Genomic DNA, 13,040 nt, shown 5'->3' on the forward strand with positions numbered 1-13,040 from the left:
CACACATCGTGCATCAGTGTACACTCCTCCTCCTGGAGCTCACGCCTTTGTTCTAACCAGTAAACACGGAGTTTATGGTTAAACCAGCAGAATTATAGCTTATTATCTTGAGGTGGTCTTGCTTTAATGCAAGGAGTTGCCATGGTGATGCTATCTCATTTACAGGGCATATCTATTGAATTCCGCCTTATTGGTTATGGCCCCATTTCAAAGCAGCCCAGCATGGTTGTGTGTGGGCACCAAATTTATATTACTCACAGGAACAAGGTTAGCATACAAGCTGCATGTAAAAAGGTCAGTCTTACAGTAAGAAAGGCTGAAAAACCATTAAATAGATCATCAAGCTATTTCTAATCACAGACACAGTCCGCACATGTCCTGCTGCCTGACTCTCCCACAGACTTTAGAGATGTTCAACAGTTGTGTGCACTGTTTTTCTCTTTGTGTGATTGGCTCTCCAGCCCTTCCTAAGTTCCACACACACCCTGCATCAATGTCTGTGGACGAGGGAGGAGTCGCTCGATTCCAGTGTCAGATCAATGGAGTACCTGAAGCCAGAATCACATGGGAAAAAGACCGAGTGCTGCTCAACACCACTGACAGCAGGTAAACTCAGACTCAACACACACCAACACATGTATCGTGGACTGTGATATGTGGTGTAAAGAACCACATGTAACTGCTCTGGTAGCTTTTCTGTTAGCCTGAGTCACATTACATCTAATGTTCATGTGTAAGCAGAATTCATTGGAAAGATAAATGACGTTCCTTCTAAGAAGAAAGACGGGGAGCTTTTTTCTTCCTTTCACCTCTTTTGTAATTTGACAGAATAGGAAATTGTATAGAACAAGACAGTAATTAATAATGATGTTTAGTGCCTCAGCTTCACTCAGCTTCTCTTACCTGTCCAGGTACACTCTCCTACCAATGGGCATCCTCCAGGTGACAGGTGTGAGAAAGGCGGATGCAGGGGTTTTCCGCTGTGTTGCCACCAACATCGCCAACACTCGTTACAGCCACGAAGCCACGCTCAATGTTACTGGTAGGTGGACTCGTGATCCCCTTCAGTGTACAAGCTGTTACAGTACGGCTGGGATATGAGCGGCGGGGGTTAGCGCCTGCGTGAGCACAGTCCAAGAGTACATGATCACATCTTTGATCTGTAACCAGAGACTGTAGAACTCCAATCACACGTGTGTCCATGTAACTGTCACCACAACCTGAGTCGTTCCCAGCAACAGCCCTCAGCCCAAACACAACGTTGTTTCTAATGTTTCTAATGTTTCTAATGCTACATTTCATAACATCTGAGGTGTGCAGGGCGCTTCCACTGTTAACAGTGCTGCAGGGTTTATGCAGTGATGTCAAAGCTGCAAGTTTAGAGCCACAAGGACAATCCCACATTTATGTAAGTACTCACTGACCGCTCCACGTGGCTGTGATGGTAGGGACCTTACCGTATATCACATATACACTGCCTGTGATACTTCCACACGAATCTGCTGATTGGCTAATGTCAACAGTCACTGGGAGTAAAACCAGTGCATTATATACTAAACACAGCTGTATACTACGTACTGTGTATTACACTCACACTATACACTCATCGTCCCGACGTCATTGGTTCCATACTCTCTTTTCGTGTCTCCTCACCTTCCAGGTGGGACTCCAAGAACCTACAAGGAGCCCGTGATCCTGTCAGGACCTCAGAATCTGACCATCACGGTCCATCAGACCGCCATCTTGGAGTGTATCGCCACAGGAAACCCAAGGCCCATTGTTTCCTGGAGCAGGCTAGGTAGCCTTGTAGCATCCCAGCAGAATGTGAAAAAAAGATTGACAAGCCACAAAGGTTTGATTTCATGAACTATTTCTGTGTCCGTCAGACGGGCGCTCCATTGGGGTGGAGGGCATCCAGGTTCTCGGGACAGGGAACCTGATGATCTCAGACGTATCCCTGCAGCACTCTGGTGTGTATGTGTGCGCTGCCAACCGGCCCGGCACCAGGATGAGGCGCACTGCACTCGGACGCCTCGTGGTACAAGGTGAGGATGTACGGGGACCGCTGACGTGCTCTTTAGCACCCACCCCTCAGTACTGACCGCTGACTGTCCAACACTTCTTCACTGTGCCTGTCAGGTGTCTGTGTAGTAAGTAGTCTGTGTCCAGTACAGATAGATGCATGATCGGCATTTAGAAAGTAGTTTACATGTTACACTTAAATGACAGGTAATGTGGATAAATGCTCAGACCTGTGGCCACACTTATTGTTAACCAGCTGTAAGATATGTGAGCTAAGATGTGTTCAGTTAGCACGGCTCCTGTCCCTGCGTGGGGGGGGGGGGGTCTGTGCCCCCGGCTCTTCGGTGGGGGAGGGACTGAGCGAGGCCGACTGACTTGCAGTTGGGGGTGGACGTGCTTTCATCCATCACCCTGCACGTGTCCATATTCTGAGTCTAATGATGCATTAGCTGTTCTCAGTCACAGGCTGCTGAAAATGAAACTTTGGGAAAATAAAAGTCAATAGGTAGCCTCGTCTTTAACAAGGATCATTTTCAAACACCAGTGTTTGTATTCACGTCCTTTTTGTCTCTCAAATTTTAAAATATAGTGTGTTAAATATTCACTGTGCTACTACTGGAGCCAGTTTGAGCTGCTCTGTCTGCTCCACATCGCTCTAAATCATTTATCAATACATCATCTCTGATGTATTCATTCATTTATTTAGTTTGTAATTCAGTTTGTTCTGTTTCCACTAAAATCACTTTTGGAAAACGTCTGCCGTGTTTGTGATAGTGGAGTCAGCTGAGGAGTTTAAATGTGTGAATCTTTCCATCGTCCGGCTGAAATCAGCTGTTGTTCTGTGGCCAGGATGCAGGGACAAAGACCACATATGGGGAAACAAAACGTGCAGGACAACAATACAGGGGGCAGGTGGGGGTTGCAAGGGGGAGGGAATGACCTGCGATCTCTGACCCATGACCTAGACCGGAGTAATAAGGACACATGTCTCTGAAAACAGTTGGATGGAGGAGTAGGCGTGGAGGGCAGAGAGGCAGAAGGAGACAGAATAAGTCATTTACAAGCAGAGCAGCAGTAAAAAATACGCCCATAATTCTTCCACTAACCTTAACATTTTTCAATAAAATGTGTCCCTGTGCGTTATGTTCCTCATTACTTGGAAGCATAATAAACAATGTAGAAGGCATAAAGTATCAGGACAGCAACAACAGCAAGGTGTGATGTTTTAGTGCACATACATCAGGTTTGCTGTTAACAGGAGGGAACGGGACACCACACAAGTGGCCAACGCGTGAAAATCAATAAGCAAACAGTAAATCTGTCAATACAGCTGTGCAGGTGGTTGAGAAAGGCAGACAAAAGTTTATTCAGTATAACTGGGCATGTAAGGCATGCCCCCCCACACACACACAGGGACAGGGTGATACCGGAATCGTCACAGCACCGTCCGCTTCTCTAAAGTCTCAGGGCATCCTTCACATGTTTTGGTTTCCGTCACGCTAACATCTCCCCACGAACACTTCCCTTTGGTTTTGTGTGCTTTTGCAGCATTTTTCTGTGCGGTGCATTAGGGCTAATAAAATAAGAGCCAGATTGTAATGAAGCAGAATGATCTTTAAACGCTCTTCAGCCTGGCAGATGCTCCTCTGCAGTCCGATGTGCATTCATACAGTGGACGGGATGTGCTTCAGGTTTACGCTGTGATTCTGTTTTGCTGTCTGCTCTCGGTCTCACCTCCGTCTGTTCCACCTCAGCTCCTCCTGAGTTCCTGCAGTGGCCACAGTCTGTATCCAAACCAGCAGGGGGCAGTGCTGTGTTCACCTGTGTGGCGCAGGGTGTCCCTGAGCCTCATCTCATTTGGCTGAAGAATGGCAAGGTCCTGATGCCTGGACACAACATCAAGCTTACCAATAACAACAGGTATGTGAGTCAGGGAGTGCAAAAACGCCATCTGTGATATACTTCAACCTTTTTAGCTTTAACACTTGACCCACAGAGTGACAGCGCTGTGTCCAGAGCGTCTGACCCCGAAGTCTTCATGTGATCGGTGTGTGTCGGTCACAGTGAGATCGACCAAGCAGGTCACATAAAGATACAGAGCACGTTCAAACCAAAAACATCTCCTTCTGTGAGGCGACAGTGCTGTCCTCGCTCACCGAGCTCAGCCCCGTCACAGTGTGTCAGAAACATCACAGGAGACTACAACATTTTCCATAAACACCACTGATTCCAGGAGTAAAATCCCAACGTAATCCTCTGTAATTGTTGACTGGAACGTTTTGACGTGCAGTCCTTCAGGCTCATCTGCATCCTCATCTAAATGTATTTTAAAGCATTTTTCCAGGACACATTTCTAGGAATTCATTTCTTATCAGTGAGACCAGAATCATTACTCAAAGTTGTGTTTCTCACAGTGTTAGCAGTCATGTGGTCACTCTGCAATGGAGAAGATACAAGAGATATAGTAGTACAGTAATACTGACAGGTGAGAGCAGCTAGATGCAGAGCAGATGGAGCTGCAGTACGTTTAACACTTGCTTTCACTGCTGAACCATCGCATTTCCCACGCAGTGAAGTAACAGCAGCTTACTCGTTGGGTATGTTGTCCTTACAGCACTCTGGCTTTGACCCGTATCGGCTCGGAAGACGAGGCTATCTACCAGTGCATTGCCGAGAACAGTGCCGGTACCAACCAGGCCAGCGCCCGCCTGGCTGTGGCGCAGGGTAAGGATCTGCCCGATGCTCCAGGAGGCTTCACGGCCAAAGCCGTGTCCACGCACGCCCTGCAGATCAGCTGGGACCAGCCGCCCACCAACGTCACTGAGAGCATCATCGGCTACGTGCTGCACATCCGCAAGATAGGAGGTGAGTGTGAGCACACACACACATGCTGCCACTAACTTATGCTCTTAAGTCTCATAATGTGTGTGTGTGTGTGTGTGTGTTATTTAGAGGCTGACAGTCTGGAGCTGCAGGAAGCCATCAGTAAAGGCAACTTTCAGCACGACGTTACCAACCTGGAGCCAGCCACCACCTACTCTCTTTACCTGAAGGCCTACTCGCCCATGGGAGCCAGTCAGCAGTCCCATACTGTGACTGTGACTACTTTAGGGGGCGGTAAGACCACCAAACAGTGAGACCAGCAGGGATCAGTCTTCCAAACTGGTTTTTATCATTTCTTTAACACAGTGAGTAATGCCTTTTTCCAGTTGACCACTGTCCTTTTGCCTCCATGCAGTGCCTGCTCCACCTACCTACTTCACCAAGGTGTTAAATTCCAGCGCCGTACAAGTCCTCTGGGAACTTCCCACTAAGGCCGGTATGGTCGAGGGCTTCAGGCTGTCGTACCGCAGGGTCCCCCACGCTGAGTACCAGAGCCCGATTCAGCTGCCCTGTTATGTTAATGCCCACACCATGTCGAGCCTGGGTAAGTGTGCACATAGACACACTGTAACCACAGTACTGCAAACTAACCACTTCACCAGTAAGACTTTTCACAAACACACGACTCAGCAACAGCCAGATCCAACATTAAATGAAACTCTGAGCAGTCCTCACCTTTGAAAATGTCCCGCCCTGTCTGTCTTACATCTGTGTCCATCGTCAGTCCCTTTATTCCCTCTGTTCAGTTTTATACAACGCTGTGTTTGAGCTCGTCTGAATCTGTTTTAGAACCGGGTGCAGTGTATGAAATCAAACTGGTTGCCTATAATGGGAACGGAGAGAGCGACTGCTCCAAGAGGCTGGTGTCACTCGCAGAGGAGGGCGCGAGAGACCAAAGCACCGGTGAGTGTCGGCACACGTCTGCGACTCCAGCAACAAACAGCTCCTGCAGACACTGCAAACGATTATCAGTAAATGAAAATCGATTTGTGGAAACACACTGAAAAAAGCGGGTTTGGTGAGAGATTTGAATGGTAGAAAGAGCTTTAATGACTAATGACACCACTAACCCTGCAGCACTAATTCATGGATATGTACAAACTACAACAAAATAAACGTGTAATATGACAAATCTTCATGAGAACACAAGCACGATGCACCACGAGGAAAAAATGAGGATTTATGATTTATGACAGGTTAAGTTGAAAAACATGTGAAGGTCATGCTGTCAAAGAGCGCACCGACAGTGAGGCAGAACCTGGCTCTGCTGTGTTTCAGCCACGAGGACGTTCATCAGTAATATTTGGTTTGTTTCCAGGAGGAGACCGCCTGTGTCAGTGCAGGGACGGAGAGGCCTCGCTGGGCAGCATTGTCATCGGCATCCATATCGGCACCGCCTGCATCATCTTCTGTGTTCTCTTCCTCATGTTTGGATACCGTCGCAAGTATGCATCCATGCACTGTGCACGTTCTCTTGTTGTTCTTTGGCTCATTTTATAAATAGAGTTCATCCCTGTTAACTGATGATCACATGTAGCTCAGTGCAGCACACGCACTCACAGCTGGGCCTGGTTTGCAGTCTGTTTTGCAGTAAAGGGACTCAGGACAGCTGGTCTCCATCGAGGATCCAACCAGTGCACACTGGCATCCCTAAAGATGGAGAGGCCCTCCCCAGAGGAGAATCTCAGGTACACACTTTATCTTACCTCATGCATACTAATAATAATAAGACACATTTAAAGGTGCTCACATGTTAGTGCTTTTAACTCCATCATCCACCACAGACGGCTGAGTCAGGTTAACTACCAAACTCAGCTGACATGAAGAGGAGTTGTTTGTCCCTCTTCAAAGTCACGAGGTTTCCTAATAAAGCGTAAAGTTCATGAGACAGCTGTGGAACCGTGACTGCAGACTAGATCAGCTGCCACTGTGAAGCTTTCACACTGACTGCAGCTGGTGTTTCATCCTTACACAGAATGGAAACACATGGATCCAGTTAAAAAATAGCATCTGCTCAATAGCTTTTCTCATTCTACTTAAAACGTTTGGAGAAAAGCTTCTTGTGCAAAAAGAGTTACAAACATGTTGTTGAATGATTCTAGTTCTCAAAGAGAAAACCTGACTTGTTTGTGCAGCCTCACAGCGATGCAGTGCACATGCATGCTTCTGATCTGTGACGTGTCCTCTTCTGTCCCCTTCCTGTTGTGCTCTTCTGTCCTGTGAGCAGGTGGTCTGCCAGGTTATCATTGATCAGCATTCGTCAGGTTTGCACGCCACAGGCACTGGCTAACACTGGTCAGTGATGTCATAACAGCCACACCCCTGCCCTGTCCTCCAGCAGTCAGCCATTCACTAGGAACCTCCCACCAAAGAGCACCACCTTTGGTTTGTTAGGCTCAGTCATACCATTAGTGTCCCCAGACCTGCTGCTAATAACCTGAGAGTAGCCACTCCCTCCCTCAAACCAAAGCTTATTGCCTTTATTGCCTGTGCACGTGCCTGTGCACGTGAAGAAAGCCTTTGAAAACCGTTGTCACCACAGATTGTGTCCTGTCTCGCACCACAAACATTTCTGTCACTTTTTCAGTGGAAGGCATAAACCAAAATATTCTACCTCTCAGATCGCCACTGATAAACTGACACGTGATGATGTGGACTTTAAACCTCGTATGAAGCCAAAAACTCGACCCTGACGGAGACGGTCTCGTCACTCTGTGGTGACAAACTCTTGACTTTGCCTTTTATTCCTCTACAGTAAGGAAAAGAAGAAACATAGCGGCCTTTGTGAACACCTTCCAGAGGTGACGGTGTGATGAGAAACTATTTTCTATTACAAGCCATTAGGAAGAGTCGTGTGAACCAGTTAACTCAGCTCCTTCCACCCAAAGCTGCTCATTTCCAAAGAAAGCTACCTCACTCTGATGGGAACATCTTTTCTATAGTTAGCCCGAGCCTGCTAATGCTAGCCTACCTCATCCAAAAGTAAAGGCTTCTGGTCAGTGAGCATCTCCCTGACCGGTGTGAGTCACAGACCGAACTGTGCAGGAGCATGTGGAGCTCTGCAGCATCAGTCTCAGCCTCCATCAAGCCTCAGCTTCTTATGCTTTTGGTGGAATTTCTCCATTTTTGTGACATCAGAAGATGTTCGTGCTTTTCCTCCAAAGACATATTTGGAAGTATGTCGTGGACAACATGATGAAACAACCCAGGCGTCCTCTTTTTCTCTCCACCGAGCAAAACGGGAAGCTTGTCTTTGTTAATCTGCATAACTGAATCCAAAAAATGATGAGGCCACGCTGCCAAGCTGACTTTCTAGATGCCAAATTGGTCAACTGGGACTTCAGTGACTCCGACGTTCACTGTGCCACATGCCCGGATGCACAGACGAGCGCCACGTTTCACACTGGCCGCCTATCCAAAAAGTTTTTATGAAAACCAAGATGAATGAAACCCAAAGATATAAAGATTTCATGGTTTTCTTTGTGTTCATTTCAAACTTACTATAGAATATACGTTTACTTTGAGTTTTGGATTGTTCCTCGTGGAAGTGGGACACCTGTGCTTTAAACATCGTTTGTTTTCTTGCTTTTGTTCGAGTCTCTCCAGGCGGAGCGACACAGATTTCACTGATTCGAACTTTTAAATGTCTCTATATGAAGATGTAAGATATGTTGAATAATTTTGTATGTCCATGAGGAATACTGATTGTTTTTTTTTAGCTGAGTTTTTGCCAAATATGTTGAAGAAATATGTGACCAAATAGCACAAATATGTAAAAGCCAGCAGCGGTTGAACCTCGAGGGCAGACGCAGTGTGAAGAAATGCTTTGGTTTCAGCTCATAAGTCTTCTTCTTTCTCGGTTCAGAAGAATATCAGCAGCCACAGAAGAAAACTGTGATTTTGTGTTGTTCTTACTTACAGTTTGGCTCTCTGCATGAAATTATTTAATTGTAGGCTGTATCATGAAACCCACACGAGTTTCTTACTGTGTCAAAATGAACACGCATATCGTAGGACGATCAATGTCCTGCAAGCAAACATTATCACTTTTTTACTTTTGCATTGCAATCCCAGTGATTCGAGAACGACTGGGAGAATCCAGCTTTGACTCTGACACGTTAGCGATAATGGTTTCCCTCCCTCGAGGTTCACCAGTCGACCCCATGAGTGTTAAAGGTTTGCTCACACCACCAGAAGAAATAAGGCTTTTCTCTTCATTTCCATTGTTGCAGATGAAAGCTGTGAAACAAGTGTGATACCAAAAAAGTGTTTTTGTAGTATGAAGTGTGTAGTGCCATTTGAGAGGAACATGTTAGCTTCTTTTGTTCTTCCTGCTGTGACAGGAAACGGTGCCAAAACGAATGTTTGATTATTATTAATATTATTGTTATGAGAGTCAACGACCTTTCAGATGTTTTCTCCCTCTGATACATGTGAGAGTGACGTGGAAATGTTTGTTAGACATTACTTTGAGATAGCCTTCGAGCAAGTGTTGTGAGCTTTCTGTTGTTTGAGGCATTAAACTCACACATGGCCCAAAGGCAGCGGCTAGAAGGAAAAAGGTCAAAAAGGCAGAAAAATGTAGAAAAGTAGAGACTGGCTGCTAGAACCAGGGAGAAACAATGCTTTAATAATTCTAAGTGCTTCAGCGTCCCCAAACCTTTGTATTCTACTCTTATATTTTTACAAAGAGCTTTAACCTGGTGAGACTGAGGGCCTGTCCTCCGGTCAACATGAAAGGTGTGGAAATGCAGAGCAGACAGGCAGCAGGTGGACACCATGCTGTGACTTTCACATGTGTTCTTCAGTGACACTGACTCTGAGCCTATTAAACACTCGCTCACTTTCACAGCTACACAGAATAAACTGTCCTAGTGACACAATAACAGAAGAACACAGAGACACAATACATTTGACTGTATTTAATCCTGTATTCTGCTCCGTGTCAGTACTACCTGTGGCTCACCCGGGCCAAAGCATGCAGAGCTTTGTTATCCAGTGATTTGTCTGATCTGACCCTGTGATCAATAATTACATTATTTATTTAGCCCAGCCTGTCCGTGTGGCGAATCCATCACTGGTACAATATGGAACCAAACACTAACTGCTTTATTTCTCACCTGTGATGTGCTTGTACAGAAATATCTTCAGAAACATGCACAATACACACAAAGAGAAAACCTTTGGAGCACAAACTGTTGCAAACGGTCCTGTTTGTGTTTTGGAGGGCAGAAGGATTTTATTTAGGTTCTTAGTTCAAACTCAGGAGTGTTTCAGAGAAAAGCCTCCGACTGAAAGAAGCATGTTGGTGACCTCCAGCTGTCTGAGCTCTGTGCTTTACACCACCCTTTCTCTTTGCTCCATCAAATTCAATGCCTAAAACCAAATAAATAAATTTAGCTCCAGTCATGTGTCCTGCTTATTGTTTAGTGGTGAAAAGGGAAAGCCCACCTCTGAATGGAGGAGGGGCCTAAGGGTCCATCTGTCACCATCGTACATGCTGTGATTGCAGCCGTTCCCCAGCTCTCTGTGACCGGGACTCCTGGTTGTTGATGACAGTTTGCATATCAATGATCATAAACTGACCCCACCTCCCATTGTTCCTTCAGTGGGCTGTTATTGTGCAAATGTCCTGTTTATAAGGTTTGACACCTGCAGTCAGCTGAGACTGAAGACGTCACCTGATGATGACCACACTGAAAACGTCCAGATGAACAGAATCAACCTTTTGGGAAACACAAAAATAATATTTAATATTTATTTGATTTAGTGTGTGAATGAGAGAAATGTTTTTCATGAAACAAAAAGAGCACATCCCACGGAGCCCAGCAGAGCCCAGCAGGGAGTTTTACACCTGTTTGCTTGAATGAAGGTAAACCCTTCTGCACTCGCCTCCACTGGCTGCTGGGCCACCATAACCCAGCCTGCACAGGTTTGTTACAGGTGTGCAGTCCACCTATCCACACAGCATAAAGGCTATAATCAGACTCTCAGAGGTTCACTTGTTTCACCACACACATCAACCCACACTGAACGCAGTTATACTGTAGTGAAGGTGCATTTGCATCTCATTAAAGGCTTTTCTTGCAAAATGGGAGCCAAAAGCTCCCCGAGACTCAGATCTTTCCTAAATGCTCCAAACACTTCAGCCTGTTGTGTGTCTGTGCAGTGGGTTAAAAACAAATATCACAGTGACAACATGTAAACAAAAAACTAAGTTCTCTGCACCTGCCAGTAAGACGGCATAAACAGTTTGGGCAGATTCAGGATATTCAAGGATTCTATCCACTTCCAGAAGAGTCCATGTTCTCTGTTCTCGTACCGATGGACTTGCATCAGTCTGCAAAGCTGGACTCAGAGCATGGCAAAGATTGGGTTAGGCTGAAACTGAACAACCTTTATTTTGTTTCCACAAAGTGCTTTTCCAATGTTTTCCTTATTCATGTGTCCTATTTGATAGTAGAGAGATTTGTGCTGTAGGTCACAGGCTCTGTTTTTACTGCTACAGCTCCTGGGTGCGTCCTGGCCTCCTTCCACCTAACCTAGGAGGCATCCTGGTGCCTGAACCACCTCATCAGGCTCCTTGTGTTTGGTGTGGCAGTGCTCAGAGTCTCTCCAGAACCACTGAGATCTGTCCTCTAAGGAGACACTGAAGATCCATGTCCAACGTCATCTTAACAGAGACACCGTTTGTGTGAACATTTTTATTTATTAGTGCTTTGAAACTTGAAACAACCACAGTCAGCCACACAGACACTTTAAAGGGACGTTCCACAAAATGTAAGTCCAGCAGCAGCGTTACTGACTGATGGTCCAATGAGGTTCGTCTGATATTTACAGCAAAGGTAAGCAGTGGGGCTACGATCAGGGCTTTTGAAGGTGAAACACTGTATGAGAGCAAAGCTGTAAGTGAATGTGTGACGTTTGCTGAGTCTCTGAGCACTCGTCTCACAGCCGGCTGCAGACCAGCGATGTTAGTCCAGGTCAGACGATAGCTTGTAGTCTGTTATATGAATTGCTGCCTCTCATTTTTATGTCATTTTGCCTGCTGTCAGTGGCTCCGAGGGGCCACAGTGGTGGCCCACAGGTCGTTTCAGTAACAGTGTGAGGCTGAGGACAAGCCAGACGTCCTGGATTCTGTATTTTAACACACAGGAAGAGGAAAACCTTTGAAATCTTTTCATTTTAAAAGACAATATCTACACTAAAGCGGAGTCCAGTCTGAGCCGTGCTGTGCAGCGGCTCTGCTGTCAGTTACAGTTATTGATCAGAGGTGTTTCTAATGTCACAGGGACGGTCTGATGATGTTTCAAACAAACAGACGAAGGGGACGATGCTGCTCATCACACAAGAGCTGGAGGAGAGGAAGAAGAGCGAGTCTCTGTGCTTAGCGCCTGCTGCTATGGAAACCACCTCCGTGTGCTCGGCTGCTGCTGCTGCTGGGACCTGTCGCCGACATCACTTCCTCCAGAAAACTGATGGACAAAGACAGAAAGATACAGATGGAGGTAAAGACAGCTGAAGTGGAGAAAATCATGAAAAGTGAAAACATTGTTTTTTTAGGATAATGCTGACGATGGCGTCACTTTTGGCGAGCTCTTGTTTCCCCACAGACGTTTGGATTGCTGTGAAAAAAAAACAACGAAACGTTCTCTGTGGGAAGTAGATTTACATGGTTCATTTACCGCGAATCCTTTGGCCTAAAAATAGTTTTCAAACTTCCAGGAGAACTAAAGCTGTGAACAGAACATGAAGAAACTTTGAATTTATCTCAAGCCAAAAACCAACAAGTCTGGATGTTTCTGATGTTCTCAGCTTGCACAACACGACACTGTGACGTCTACGAATCGTCGATTCGTTAAGATTCTTCCTTATAATGGAAATACGCTGCACCCTGCTGAAATGAAAGTTGGAGTTCCTCAGGGATCGATTATGGATCCAAAGAATCTCAGCATTTCAGCTACTGCCATCTTCATCTGGAAACAAACTGTTAGTGACGCAGAAAACCAGGTGACTGAGTGCTGAGAGATCACGGAGCCTTCATCGGTTTGGCTGGAGCGGTTTATCACCAGGAGTTGAACCAGTGTGTGTGTGTGTGTGTGTGTGTGTGTGTGTGTGTGTGTGTGTGTGTGTGT

The 13,040-nt window shown here is 46.0% G+C and overlaps 2 protein-coding genes across 2 annotated transcripts in view; one reads left to right on the forward strand and one right to left on the reverse strand.

The window, feature by feature from the left end:
* si:ch211-57n23.4 (immunoglobulin superfamily DCC subclass member 3) overlaps window positions 1-6,405 on the forward strand; it is a 22,619-nt gene extending 16,214 nt beyond the window's left edge. The window contains exons 3-12 of the mRNA XM_005944967.3: window positions 462-606; window positions 912-1,042; window positions 1,661-1,798; window positions 1,887-2,045; window positions 3,777-3,942; window positions 4,637-4,887; window positions 4,975-5,139; window positions 5,261-5,449; window positions 5,695-5,808; window positions 6,224-6,405. Of these exons, the coding sequence (XP_005945029.2) occupies window positions 462-606; window positions 912-1,042; window positions 1,661-1,798; window positions 1,887-2,045; window positions 3,777-3,942; window positions 4,637-4,887; window positions 4,975-5,139; window positions 5,261-5,449; window positions 5,695-5,808; window positions 6,224-6,405 (1,640 nt within the window). The remainder of the gene's footprint in view (window positions 1-461; window positions 607-911; window positions 1,043-1,660; window positions 1,799-1,886; window positions 2,046-3,776; window positions 3,943-4,636; window positions 4,888-4,974; window positions 5,140-5,260; window positions 5,450-5,694; window positions 5,809-6,223) is intronic.
* Window positions 6,406-11,594: 5,189 nt separating this feature from the next.
* vps45 (vacuolar protein sorting 45 homolog) overlaps window positions 11,595-13,040 on the reverse strand; it is a 19,380-nt gene continuing 17,934 nt past the window's right edge. Inside the window, exon 15 of the mRNA XM_005944966.3 lies at window positions 11,595-12,380. Within this exon, the coding sequence (XP_005945028.2) occupies window positions 12,293-12,380 (88 nt within the window). The 3' untranslated portion in view covers window positions 11,595-12,292. The remainder of the gene's footprint in view (window positions 12,381-13,040) is intronic.

Source organism: Haplochromis burtoni, unplaced genomic scaffold, assembly GCF_018398535.1.
Source record: "Haplochromis burtoni strain Fernald_Lab_line unplaced genomic scaffold, NCSU_Asbu1 Contig_404, whole genome shotgun sequence".
Classification (NCBI taxonomy): domain Eukaryota; kingdom Metazoa; phylum Chordata; class Actinopteri; order Cichliformes; family Cichlidae; genus Haplochromis; species Haplochromis burtoni.